The sequence below is a fragment of the Mauremys mutica genome, chromosome 2, assembly GCF_020497125.1.
Source record: "Mauremys mutica isolate MM-2020 ecotype Southern chromosome 2, ASM2049712v1, whole genome shotgun sequence".
NCBI classification, from domain to species: Eukaryota; Metazoa; Chordata; order Testudines; family Geoemydidae; genus Mauremys; species Mauremys mutica.
This window is the reverse complement of record NC_059073.1, coordinates 204198160-204211512: the sequence shown is the minus strand read 5'-3', so window position 1 is coordinate 204211512 and position 13353 is coordinate 204198160. Positions and strand designations below refer to the sequence as shown.

Sequence of the window (13353 nt, the reverse complement as noted above, 5' to 3'; positions counted from 1 at the left end):
GCAGGCAGGGAGCCTGTCTGAGCTCTGCTGTGCCGCCAACCGGGAGCTGCCCAAAGTAAGCACCTCCCGGCCGCAGCCTACACCCTGCATCCCAATCCTTACCCCAGCCCAGAGCCCACTCCTGCACCCAAACTCCTTCCAAGAACCTACACCCCTCACCCTCCCTGCATCCCAATCCCTACCCCAGCCCAGAGCCCACTCCCTCCAAGAACCTGCACCCCTCACCCTCCCTGCACCCAGCCCAGAGCCCACTCCTGCACCCAAACTCCCTCCAAGAACCTACACCCCTCACCCTCCCTGCATCCCAATCCCTACCCCAGCCCAGAGCCCACTCCTGCACCCAAACTCCCTCCAAGAACCTGCACCCCTCACCCTCCCTGCATCCCAGCCCTGAGCCCCCTCCAGCACACACACTCCCTCCAAGAGTTTGCACCTTGCACCCCTTTCCTGCACCCCCACTCCCTGCCCCAGGCCCAGCCTGGAGCCCCCGCCCATACTCCAAACCCCTTGGCCCCAGCCCAGAGCCCACCCCCCGCACCGCAACCTCCTGCCCCAGCCCGGTGAAAGGCAGTGAGTGAGGGTGGGGGAGAGCGAGCGATGGAGGGAGTGTGGCAGGGCCTCGGAGAAGGGGCGGGGCAAGGGGGTGTGTATGATCAGACAGTTGCCAACCCTCTCCCCCTTTGCCCCTACAGTGAATGGGCGCGCTCATTGCCCGCCGAACGGCCAGTGCCCATGTCAGTCACAGCTTTTATCCCGCCCCTTTTCCCCCTGCACAAGCAACAAGCATCGGGATTCAATCGGTGGGTTAGGTTGCGCTGAGACTTCTGACTTCTGCACATGCGCAGGAGGGAGCCTGGGGTGGTTGGTTCCCTTCCCTGCCCGAGCCCGGCTATCACGTGACCGCGCAGGCGGGCCTGAGGGTGGACTGGTCTCGTGTGGCGCGTGCGCAGTGGAGGCGGGCGCTGAAATTCAAAATCCAAAGAGCGGTTTGGGGTGGTGGTTTAGCCACTCCCGGAGCAGCGCGAGAAGGGACGGAGCGGGGGGCGCCGGGCAGCAGCAGCAATGGACCCCTTCACCGAGGTGAGCGGCCGGTCCCCTCCCCCACAGCGAGCAAACGACCGGGGTGGGAACGGCCCCCGTGGGGTGCGGGATCGGGGCGCTGGGATGGCGGACCCCGTGGGGTGGGGGGTCGCGGGCAGGGAGGGGGGGATCGGGGCGCTGGGGGTCGCTGCTGTAGGTGAGCTCGGTGTGACTCGATTCTGCCCCTTCTTCCCCCGGTCCCGGCCCAAACCGTTGCTCTTTCCACAGGCTCCTGGGCTGCGAGGTGCCCTGTTGGGGGGGGGGGTGGCCTTGACAGTGTCTGGGGATGGGGGGGGGGGCGCCCGGTGGAAGGTGAGACCCCAACCCCCCTCCAGCTCCACAGCCGGCAAAGCACGATGAGGTTCCGCCCCTGCTGCTGCAGTGTCAGTTCGTGCACGGTTGGCGTTACACAGCCTGTAAAAACGGGGCTGTCTCAGCGGCACTGCGGTGTCCCGTGTGTAGGGGGGTGCGACGGGCTTCTCGCTTGGAGCACGGGAGAGACTAGAGGCAATCGGGCAGGGCACCCCCGCGTAGCGCCTCTGGCAGAGGGAGCCACCCGTGTGGAGCTTCTCCCTTTCCTGACTTTATCATGTGGTCAAGGCGGCTACTGCTTCTGAGATGATGGTTAGACGTGGCTGCGCTTTAGGTGACGTGTGGCTTCTGCATACGAAATGTGAAGTCAAGGTGAACTGAGTGAGGTGGCTGCAATTGATCTAAATGTGCTACTTACAGAAAATAAAACATCTGAAGAATTGTTCTCCTAACTCCAAAGAGATGACACTGAGGTACCAATGTGGAGCTGACTTGTGTGGGTTGTTAATATGTTTTACTGAACACTAATGGTCTCAAGAAGTCCAATTTACCCTTTTTAACCCCAAACATTTGACACTCTTATCAATTATATATAAATTCAAAATGAATGCAGATTATCAGATTTTCTGCTATGATAAAATTTGAAATCTTAACTGAGACTGGTCTAAACAGTTTGTGTACTGATGTAACTGAAGTTTAAAAACTAATTCTATATTGGTTTTAGTTAAATTATCGCAACCCCCCCAACACTTTTAAACTGGTTGAAGAGTATCTGAATGTTTTACAGAGATTTAATTTAAATGATTGAAGAGAGCCTGCACAAAGAGGTAGCACTCGTTTAATTAAATTGGAGCAGAAACAGTAGTTCTGCCTTCAGTTTATGTTAAAACTGAGTCCATCTAGTCTCTATGTATGTAACGCTTGTTATATATAAACAACTTAACATTGCTTCCTTAATTGGTAGTGGGTGACCTGATGAGACTTGTCTTAAATTCCTTTTCAAGTCCAAACTACTGAACTGAGTTTAAAATTGTTTTTGCATGCTGGGAAGTATTCCAATATGCACACAACCTTGTTCATAATTGAATTTTGAGAAGTACAAGCTGGAGCTGTTAGGTTGTTCCTTAGAGTAAACTTTAGTCAAATATTTCACAATACTAACGGGTATCTCTCCAGGGCTTCAGAAGAGAAGCGTCCTTCAAGTAACAACTGTTTGGAGGAACTGATTCCATTATTTCTGGAAAGGAGTATGATATGCTAGTATTGGTCAGCCTTCAAGCCTAACACAACTTTCCTTGAACTAAAATTAAATACCAAGCACCATCTGTTTAATATTTTAGTTACATTAGTTGTATAATAATATATCTCTTGATAAGCCATAGGCTATGTCTACACTGCGTACCTTACAGCGGCACAGCTGTGCTACTGTAAGGTACTCAGTGTAGCTGCTCTTTGTTGGCAGGAGACAACTCTCCTGCTGACAAAATAAAAATCACCCCCAATGAGGGGAGGTTTGTTGGCTGGAGAGTGTCTCCCACTGACTAATTGCTGTCCACACTGGCGCTTTCCATCGGTAAAACTTTTGTTGGCCGGTGTGTTTTTGTTTTTTTTCCCCCACACTCCTGACCGACAAAAGTTTTACTGATGAAAGTGCAGTGTATACATAGCCTTAAGATACAAAAACTAACACGATCTTGACTTCTGAATGTCAGCTAACAATTTATCACTGTCTCGTCTACACTACAGACCTATATCAATATAAGTACGTTTACTCAAGGGTGTGAAAAATCCACACCCCTGAGTGACACGGTTATGCCAACCAAACCCCCTGTGTAGATAGTGCTATGTTGGCAGGAGAGCTGCTCCTTCTGACATAGCTATCACCTCTCTCCCATGGGCTTAGAGTGTCTTCATTAAAGTGTTACAGTGGCGCAGTTACGCCTATGCAGTACTCTAAGTGTAGACATGCTCTTAACAATGTTTAGCTGTGTAGGTGAGAAGTGAGATAACGTGGAGCCCTACACTTGTATGCCCCTTTAAGATACGATAATAGATCATGCATGGACTATGTACACAGTTAGTTTGTTATATATTTAGGAAGTATGTTTTTATGGCAAGTACTAAAAACTGCGAACATTCTAATTAAACTTCTAGCCCTTGGCAAAACCCTTACACAACACGGTAAGACTATCTTCTTTCCCTCTCCCTCCTCCTCTTCCCCCGCCCTCCTCAAATGCCAGTGGGCTTCAAAACTAATTCTAACGGTCACTTCAAACTGTGGCTTATTCATCAAGTGTGTAAGAGCAGAATTTGAGTTATGACTATTACTTGGAAAACTTGAGCATGCTGCAAACCAGTAAAAGTTTGAGTTCAACAATGGAGCTGCACATTCTTTTAAAATGACATCCTAGCTGCAGCAACTGAAACTTCACTCACACTGGGCTAACGGAACAGAATGGAATGTGGATGCGTATTTGAATAACTCTGCGTGTCCCACCGTACACATGCTATTTAACTATTCCTTTGCTGCATATTTATTACTTAATCTCTGCATCTGAAAACTTTCTCACACATGCATGGTTCCCTGTGCACTTCACTTTTTTGTGGGGGAAGCGGGGTAGAGCAAGGGAACAGGGAGGAGTCCAAAACTGACATGCAATTTGTCAGTACAGGCGCTCCTGGCTTCATGTAGTTTTCCAGAGTCCTCCTTTGTTAGTTACAGAAATTTAGAGTCAGCGTTTTGCTTTCACACAGAACTGCTGAGATTGACATTCCATTAGTCATACAACAAGAACATAAGAATGGCCATACGGGGTCAAACCAGTGGTCCATATAGCCCAGTATCCTGTCTTCTGACATTGGCCAGTGCCAGGTGCTTCAAAGGGAATGAACAGAAAACAGGGCAGTTATCAAGTGCTCCATCTCCTCTCACCCAGTCTGGCAGTCAGAGGCTTGGGGACACCCTAAGCATGGGATTGCATCCCTGACCATCTTGGCTAATGGTCGTCGATGGACATATCCGCCATTAACTTATCTAATTCTACTTTTGACCCCAATTATACTTTTGGCCTTCACAACCTGCCCTGGCAACAAGTTTCAGGTTGATTATCAGGGTGGATAAAAATCAATGATTTAAAAAAAAATGGATTTTTTAATTTAAATTGGAATTTTTTTATTTAAATAGGATTTTTTTTTATAAAATGCTTTTTTGAGGAAAAAGCCTGTCCAAAGATAGTTTTAATTAAGCTATATTGTAGCTCAAAGAGAGTTCCTCATGGAATAGGGATTATACATTCTAATTCCACAGTATGAGACAATATATTCATGTAATGTTTAAGAAAAGTTTTGTAAATGAGTTCCAATAGTTCATGGATTAGGGAACCAATTTTATGAGGTTCCGGGGCTTCTGTATAGATTATTTAGGTTAATCTTTCTATCTACCCAATGGGACTCAGTGCTGAGTCTAGAAGATACCATCAGAGATGCTTAGTTTTGCAGTTCTCAAACTATGGATTTGTCTCCAAAGATAACATGCTTGTTAACAGCAAAAATGTTTTTAAATAAATATATAGAGGTGAAAAATAACATATCTCAACCCTATTGTCCCTCTGCAAATTTGTGTACACAGAGTCAATCATTTACCTCTCTAAAAGTGCAAAGTTTCAAAAAGTTCAAAGTATAGAAGATTGTTGGGGGTGGAATAGATCTGGACAAGGAGAAGAAGTCTGGAGGTAAATGTGAGAAGGGAGGGACAGGCAGTAGAAACAAAAGTGAAACTGTTTGAGCAGCATATTCCAGAAATCTTTCTGAGTGTAGCCTTACCATACCATTCTCTCACTAGAGGGGAAAACCTTTAATGGCAGCAGACCCTAAAAGAGACCCAGTTTGGGTGGTCTCTATCTCTGAGTTGTGAAGAATATGTATTAAGGTTATAACAATCAACAAGAATGCACTTTTATGTAGAAATCCATGATTAAATCGCATCTTCCTGACTAGTGATTTAAATCACTATTTAAATCAAATCCCCCCTGTTGACTATGCACTGAGTGAAGAAGTACTTCATTTTGTTTGTTTTAAACCTGCTGCTTATTAATTTCACTGGGTGTGAACCCTGGTTCTTGTATTACATGGAGGGGTAAATAACACTTCCTTATTCACTTTCTCAACATTATTATTGATTTTTATGAATCTCTATCATAGCCCCCTCCTTAATTGTCTTTTTTTTTCCCAAGATGAAAAATCCCAGTCTTTTTACTCTCCTCATATGGAAGATGTTCCATACCACTAATCACTTTTGTTGTTGAGTTGGGGGCGATCAGAACTGTACACAGTATTCAAAGTGTGGGCATATCATGCATTTATATAACGGCATTATGATATTTTCTATCTTATTATCGATCTCTTTCCTAATAGTTCCTAACATTCTTCTAGCTTTTTTTGACTGCTGCTGCACATTGAGCAGATGAAACTTTGTCTAAGTATCTGAAGTGTTTTAGACAGTTAAAGTCTGAAATTTATATTTGACTGCTGTGACTCAGGGAGGATAATGGGTTACACAGCTCACAGAATTTAACTACTTAGCGCTGTGTTGTGGTGATAGCACAAAGTGCTGCCTTTTCAAAGTGAACTAGAACTTTCATAACTGAACTTTTTTTTGTCTCAAAGTGCTTAATTTAGCGCAAAGGAGTTTGTCACATTTAAAAATTGATTAAATCAAGCAGTACTGTATTCCTTAAAGTATTTGTATTAGATATTGCTTAAGTAGTACTTGAAGACAGAGTAACTCCAAATATCACTTGTTACAACTTCTAAACCAGGGGTTCTCAAACTGAGGGTTGCAAGCTGTCAGCCTCCATCCCAAATCCTGCTTTGCCTCCAGCATTTATAATGGTGTTAAATATATAAACAAGTGTTTTTTAATTTATAAGGGGGGTCGCATTCAGAGGCTTGCTATGTGAAAGGGGTCACCAGTACAATAGTTTGAGAAACACTGTTCTAAACTTTCATTGAAGTGATTTATACGTAATGGAGTAGGTCAGTACGCTCAAAATGGCATGTGAACTATAACAATTAGATCAGTGGATCAGAAGAAATATCCCATATATTTGGGGATGTAACTGATATATCTTTGTTTAAATGGAATACTTATGTCAGTATAAAGATAAATATTGTGATGGTGTGGTTTTGTGTGTTTTATTTTTTGCCATCTAAACATGGGAGTACAGATCTCTTTTTAATGGCATCCTCTGCATCAATGACATCTTCAAAATGCTCTTCTTTCATCCCTCTAATCCCTACATCCCTTCAGAACCTGTTAATGGTGCACCTCAGTCAGCTAGAAGGGTTGCTGTAGAGCAAGGGTCGGCAGCCTCTGGCACGCAGCTTGCCAGGGTAAGTACCCTGGCGGGCTGGGCCAGTTGGTTTATCTGTCACAGTTTTGGCCGATCGCGGCTCTCACTGGCCGCGGTTTGCAGTCCCAGGCCAATGGGGGAGGTGAGAAGCCGCAGCTAGCACATCCCTCCCCTGTGCCGCTTCCTACCTCCCCCATTGGCCTGGGACTGCAATCTGCGGCCAGTGGGAGCTGCGATCGGCCAAAACTGCCGACGCGGCAGATAAACAAACTGGCCCAGCCTGCCAGGGTGCTTACCCTGGCAAGCCACGTGCCAGAGGTTGCCGACCCCTGCTGTAGAGAATGCACATCTGCAATGTAGCTGGCATGTACACCAATTTTGGCAACTTGGTTTAAAAAACCCCAAACTAACCAAAAAGTTGACTGTTTTAGCAATGCTACTGTCACCTGGCAGTTTAGAAGTCAGTTGTCACTAATTCACTATTAGTCACTGTCATTACTTATGAATTTCTTTAATTAGAAGGATAGTGTAATTAGTAAGCTTGCAACAGCTGAAAGATGTACAGTCTTTTGTTTCCATAGTGGGAATCTTTTGTGTAGGACAGTGGTCTCTAAACTTTTCAGCGTTGCACCTCCTCATACTTCTGTCCACATCTCCTCCCCACACCTGTCCGTGGATCCTGGGGAGGGGGGAGATACTGTGGCTGGGCATAAGGGGGCTATGGCCATAGATCGGGGTGAGTCTGGGGGCCAGAACTGGAGCTGTGGCCAGGGACCGAGGCTTGGGGCAGGGCCGGGGCTGATTGTGGAGCCATGGCCAGGCCGCAGTCAGGGGCTGAGGCTGGGGGCGGTGTCGGGAGCTGTGGCTGTGGCCAGAGCAGACATGGGAGCGTAGTGGGGCTGGGTGGCGCTCTCTCTGCATCCTCCATGGGGTCCCGCTGCACTCCCTGAACGTTCCTCTGTGCCCCCCTGCAGGGCGCACCTGACAGTTTGGGGGCCTCTGGCGTAGGACGTTAGAAACATGTAACTGAGAATTTACTGTAAAAATTCAGTGTTTCAGTAATTTATACTTTATTAGTAACGTGTTTCCACTAGAATACTGAAGTATGTAACAATCTGTGCCTTTCTAAATATTTAGAAACTTCTTGAACGAACCCGTGCCAGGCGAGAGAACTTGCAGAAGAAAATGGCTGAGCGACCCACAGCAGGAATGAGGCCCACGATGCAGACAAAGAGAGCTAGAGAACCTTTGTCAGAAACTAGTAACCGGTCACCTTTGCCCAGTGAAGAAGGTATCTTGCATAGGCATAGTACAAAAATAAAAAACCTCTTGAAAAATCATATGGCTCACTGTTTCTATGTGAAAACGCCCATTTACTTCTTTTGACACATACTACTTTGACTAAAAAAATGATACGTTTTAGCACCAAAGTTTAACCCTCTTCTTTCTAAACTCAGCAGTAAGGGATGCTGTTGCCTGCCTTTTTAATTAGGTCCAAAATGTTACTAGCCTCTAAACTGGTAGCAAATGTCTTGCAGATGACTAAGTAACTTAAATGTAGTGCCCACTTAATAGTTTAAACAAATCACTGCTATGAAAGTCACTCTCCTTAGTTAGTAATACTGAAACACATTTGGGAATGCAGAGTTTAAAGGGACAATCAAGATTTGATGATGGACATAAAGACTGGGGGAACTATTCTTCCCCCCCGCCCTTTTCTTTTTTTTAAAGGAACACTTACATAAGACATAGGGGAGGGCTTAAAAATTGAAAAGCTGTTTCAGAAAGATGGAGTATGTTCAGTGCTTTTAACTGCAGGCTGTGGAGATGATGGCGGATAACTGACTGGTTCAAATACTTTTAACTTTTACAGTGAAACCTAGTACAAAGCCATCCCCATCAAAAAGGCTCTGTCCTGACAGCATGGAGGTTCCCGTTTCTAGTTCAGAGAATAGACAGCCAGTTAATTCAACGTCCATGAAACATCTTCCTACTGAGATGGCTGAACAGCCACAAGCAACTGCAAATAACAGGGCTCCCTCAGTTCAGCCTGTTCCACTGCTTGTTGAGAAGGAAGAGCAGAACTTGAAATCTGAAGTACCTGTAGCCCTTACAGTCAAAACACGTATGCAGAAACTGGCACAACAGCGACGTTGCTGGGATGATAATGGTATGTCCCACTTCATATAATTTAAAAATTAAACGATTTGTCGTGACAGTGGTGTAAGTAAGCACTAGAGAATTTTTTTTCTCAGTGACTGTTCCTGATACAGGATTTCTTTAAATTCCTGACTTTTATATTTTTTTTGTAATATGAATACGGTGGGAAAAGAAATGGGTGCCCAAAAAAATGGAAAGTCATTGAGAATACATCTTCTGTACACTCTACCAAACCCCGTCTGATTTTTACATCATTGTTAACTTGGTGTAATCAGTTTTTAGAAATTTAACATTTCTTGGGTTCTAGTGAAATAATCAGGGCCACCCGGGGGGGGGGCGGCAAGTGGGGCAATTTGCCCCGGGCTCCACAGGGGCCCCCAGGAGAGTTTTTTGGGGCCCCTGAAGCGGGGTCCTTCGCTCGCTCCGGGGGCCCCGGAAAACTCTCGCAGAGCCTGGGCCCCAGGAGCTGCTTCTGCTGCTACTGGTCTTCATCGGCGGGGGGGGTCCTTCCGCTCCGAGGCTGAAGGACCCCTCCCCCCCGCCACCGAATTACCGCCGAAGCGGGACCCGCCGCCGAAGTGCAGCCGGGTCTTCGGCGATAATTCAGCGGCAGGGGGCTCTTCCATTCCAGGACCCGCCGCTGAAGTGCCCCGAAGACCCGGCTGCACTTCGGTGGTGGGTCCCAATTCGGCGGTGGGGGGCCCCCGCCGCGGGTCTTCGGGGCATTTTGGCGGCGGGTCCTGGAGCGAAAGGACCCCCCGCCGCCGAATTACTGCCGAAGCGGGGGGCCCCTGCTGCCGAAGACCCCAGGCCCCTGAAATCCTCTGGGCAGCCCTGGAAATAATCTGCCATTGTCTTTGCAAAATAACCTAACAATTGTAATTGAGTTGCATAGGAACTTTATTTTGACAAAAGGTGGACTCTTTCTAGTGTCTTCTGTTTCAAAAAGTGCGTGTAGCTCTTAACTACCTGTCTTAATTTTCAGATCCATCTGAAAGTTCTCCCCTACCTCCACTCCTGTCAAAAGAACAGGCTGTTTCCCCACCCAAACAGCCATCTCTCGCAAGTGATACCCCAGTTGGGAGAAAAGGCCGTTTAGCTAACCTTGCTGCTACAATTGGTTCCTGGGAAAATGATCTAAGTCATCCATCTGCAAAGCAAAACAATACACAAGAACAGCCTGGCACTACTTGTTTATCCAAATTGTCCACTACAAGTGAAGCATCTGCTCGAATCAATAGCGGCAGTGTAAAGCAGGAAGCTGCATCCTGTTCTCAAAGGGCTGTTGAGGTATCTGTAAATAAATCAGCAACCTCCAAGATATTGGTGAGTGATCAAATTTAACAACTAACCTGATGTCTTTTTTTGTGGGATGGATGTTACCCGTACATGTCTAATCTGAATGTTAGTGACAAATGATCATGACCATTTTAAAATGAGTAACCTTAATTATTTCTTGTTTATCATTTCAATCTTAATACCGTTGATCTGACACTTAAAAGGTATCAGAAGCTTCTTCTCTTTTCATTGCAAAAATTAAGATGGACCATATGAGCAAGAGAGGGGAGCAATGACTTCCGAATGTATGTGAATTGCACTCCTTTTTAGTCACCAATAGGGATTTGTAAGAGTGGCACGCTCCCTGAGTAAATTGGCAGGCAGGAATTATGAGGGTCTGGCTTTTAGAAATCAATTGTTCATGTGGTTGATTGCAAGTCTCAACTGTAAATGTAAACATTTTTATAAAATTCAAGTCAGACATCTGAAAGTAGTAGCATCTGTTATGAAAATTATCCCATTCATGAACTTGCAGTGTTCCACTGAATTTAGAATTAAGGATACACATATTCTTTAATATTAGTCTAACAGGTGGCAAATTATATAATCCAAAATAGAAAAACTGATGTATTGGATTTAAGGGTGTCATGTAACTTGTTTTGCCTTTTCTATTGTTCTCTTGGGAAATAAGAGTGTTCAGATTTCAAACAGTGCTGTATGCGACATTTCTTCATCTAGCTTTTTCTGGGTGAGTGAAGAATGTGTGGTCTTCCCATTTAATTAAGATCATCGCCAAATGTATATTTCTTTTTCTCTTTAGGGACCAAATTACTTAGCAAAATCCTCTAGAGTAACCAGTCCCAGTCCTAAGGAACCTGAGGTACCACAACTATTAAAAAAGAAGCCCTGCAGCCCCCAGAAAACAGAGGAACTTAAGCCAACAGTAAAACCAATCTTATCCCAGCCAGTTCAGTCCAAAGAAGAGCCAATCAAAAGAACACATGTGCAACTTGAATATAAGGATAAGCCTACAACACCAGGTAAGTGACCTATTTTTTTAAACCAATGAGTGATATCGTTGCTTTTTAACCATTAACTTCAGTTTTAAATTTAACTTATTGTAAATGTTTCCAACAAACTGTACTAATCTTTTTTCCTTGAGGTCTAAAACTACCTTTTTAGCTAATGCTGGTCTATACCATGTAATGATTAGCTGTTCATATTTTGAATTTCTTGTAACTTTTTACTAATAGAATTCTAATCAAGCATCCTAGTAATAATTTAAGAGAACTTCCATAAATATAGCTTCCATATTCTCATCTTTCTCTGAACATAGTTTTGGTAGCTCTCACTGGAACCATTTTAAGCTCTGAACTAACTTCTTTATATATAAAGAATATTTCAATCCCTTTAAAACCAGGTGTCACAATTTTGGTGTTTTTGAACCCTCCCCGTGGTCTGCTGAAGGAATGCTCTGCTCGCTCAGGCCTCTAGCAGTTTCCACTCTGGGTAGGGATCAGTCCCTTTCCCTTCTGACCAGGGGTTTAGGCTTACAGCACCTTTGACCGTTGGGATCATAATGAATTGAATCAGTTCAAGCTGGCCTTTTATACCCCAAATTCTTTCTTTGTCTGCTGTGTCTTTTGAGCCTATCCTGAACCAGTATATGCAAACCACCCCAAGGGATGGTACTGTTCTGGAGCTGTTTATAGTCCCAGTCACTGCAAGAATTACCTCTACTGTTTCTAGTTCTTGGATGAGCTGCAGTAACCGTTCACTATGAGTAGAACGTAATCCCTGGCCTGCAACTATACATATTAACTTTATGACGGTTATACAATACTCTCCAAAGATACTGCATATGGTTGTGCTATGTCACACTAGCCAACTTGGTACATTTAAAGTGATTTGCAAATTATTAAATCATATAGGTTCTTGCTGCACATGGACCAAAGAGGTGTTCGGTAGATATCTTACACAGGAGTTACAGCATGAAACTTTCATCCATTTCTCAGTTTCTAAAGATGTGTGTAATGTTTGGATTTTTATGAGAGCACTTCTAGTGACTCTTAATGATGTGACACTAGAAGATTAGGGAAGACTACTTGAAAGTAATCACAGTCTCATGTACCTAGTTGATCAGCTTTACAAAGAACTGAGCTGGACTGGCATACTGAACTTTGTTTCATTTTTTTTTTTAAAGGGTAGCTCTACAGTTTTGCTTCACTAAGTTTCTCTTTCCAAGACTCACTTAGAGTAGAAGACAAATCTATGCTATTATACTCAACAATGCTATTTTAAAGTAAGGTAAATGCCAAGCAGCTTCTCCACCTTCTATTTCTCAGCCACTTTGTACTGACTTGTAAGTGAGATCTGGTTCTCACTTACTGACTTACTGACTTGTAAGTGAGATCTGGTTCTGGAGAGAGTAGGTGAGGAACCAAGCCATTTTAACTATCAGTTGATGGACCTTTGCATTGAGAGACGTCTCTCACTCTAAACTTTGATTTGCACTGCTGTAATGTCCATTCGTCTTCTGTTTGGAGAAAGAGCAACAATTACATGCTGAACATGTTCAAAAGATAGTGGAGTACGGTATGCAAAACATTGAAGGCTTTACAAGAAAGCAACTAATATGTTTATGGTCTAAAAATTGTTAAAAGTGTGTGACTCTTACAAAGCTAAAACCATTGTTTTTTGTAGGGGGATCAGGAATCAAACCCTTTCTGGAACGTTTTGGAGAACGCCTTCAAGAGCATAGCACTCAAAGTCCTGCTACAACTACTACTGGATACAGAACACCCATTATTACCCCAAACACAAAGACAATCCAGGAAAGACTTTTCAAACAGAATGAAACATCCTCCACTGCCAGTCTAGCACAACAGCTCAAGCAGGTATGGTTTGCTAAATTTTAATAGTTTACTTATAATCTTCAGGAATGTTTCTTAATGCTCTAAAACTGCCTAGGGATTAAAAAACAACAGCAAAAAAGTTTATAACATATATAGCTATAGCCTACAGTATGTTCTTGTATATTTCTCTTATGCTTAGGAACGTGAAAAGGAACTTGCTTGTATCCGTGGCCGGTTTGACAAGGGCAGTCTGTGGAGTGCTGAGAGAGGTGAAAATTCAAAAAGCAAACATCCAGAAATTAAAATGGTAATATACA

General features: G+C 44.2%; 1 protein-coding gene across 1 annotated transcript in view; it reads left to right on the top strand.

The window, feature by feature from the left end:
• Nucleotides 1-854: 854 nt before the first annotated feature.
• Nucleotides 855-13353, top strand: part of ANLN (anillin actin binding protein) — a 49673-nt gene continuing 37174 nt past the window's right edge. Inside the window, exons 1-7 of the mRNA XM_045005518.1 lie at nucleotides 855-1080; nucleotides 7881-8034; nucleotides 8617-8913; nucleotides 9889-10229; nucleotides 11002-11221; nucleotides 12885-13078; nucleotides 13236-13343. Coding sequence (XP_044861453.1) covers nucleotides 1063-1080; nucleotides 7881-8034; nucleotides 8617-8913; nucleotides 9889-10229; nucleotides 11002-11221; nucleotides 12885-13078; nucleotides 13236-13343 — 1332 coding nt within the window. The 5' untranslated portion in view covers nucleotides 855-1062. The remainder of the gene's footprint in view (nucleotides 1081-7880; nucleotides 8035-8616; nucleotides 8914-9888; nucleotides 10230-11001; nucleotides 11222-12884; nucleotides 13079-13235; nucleotides 13344-13353) is intronic.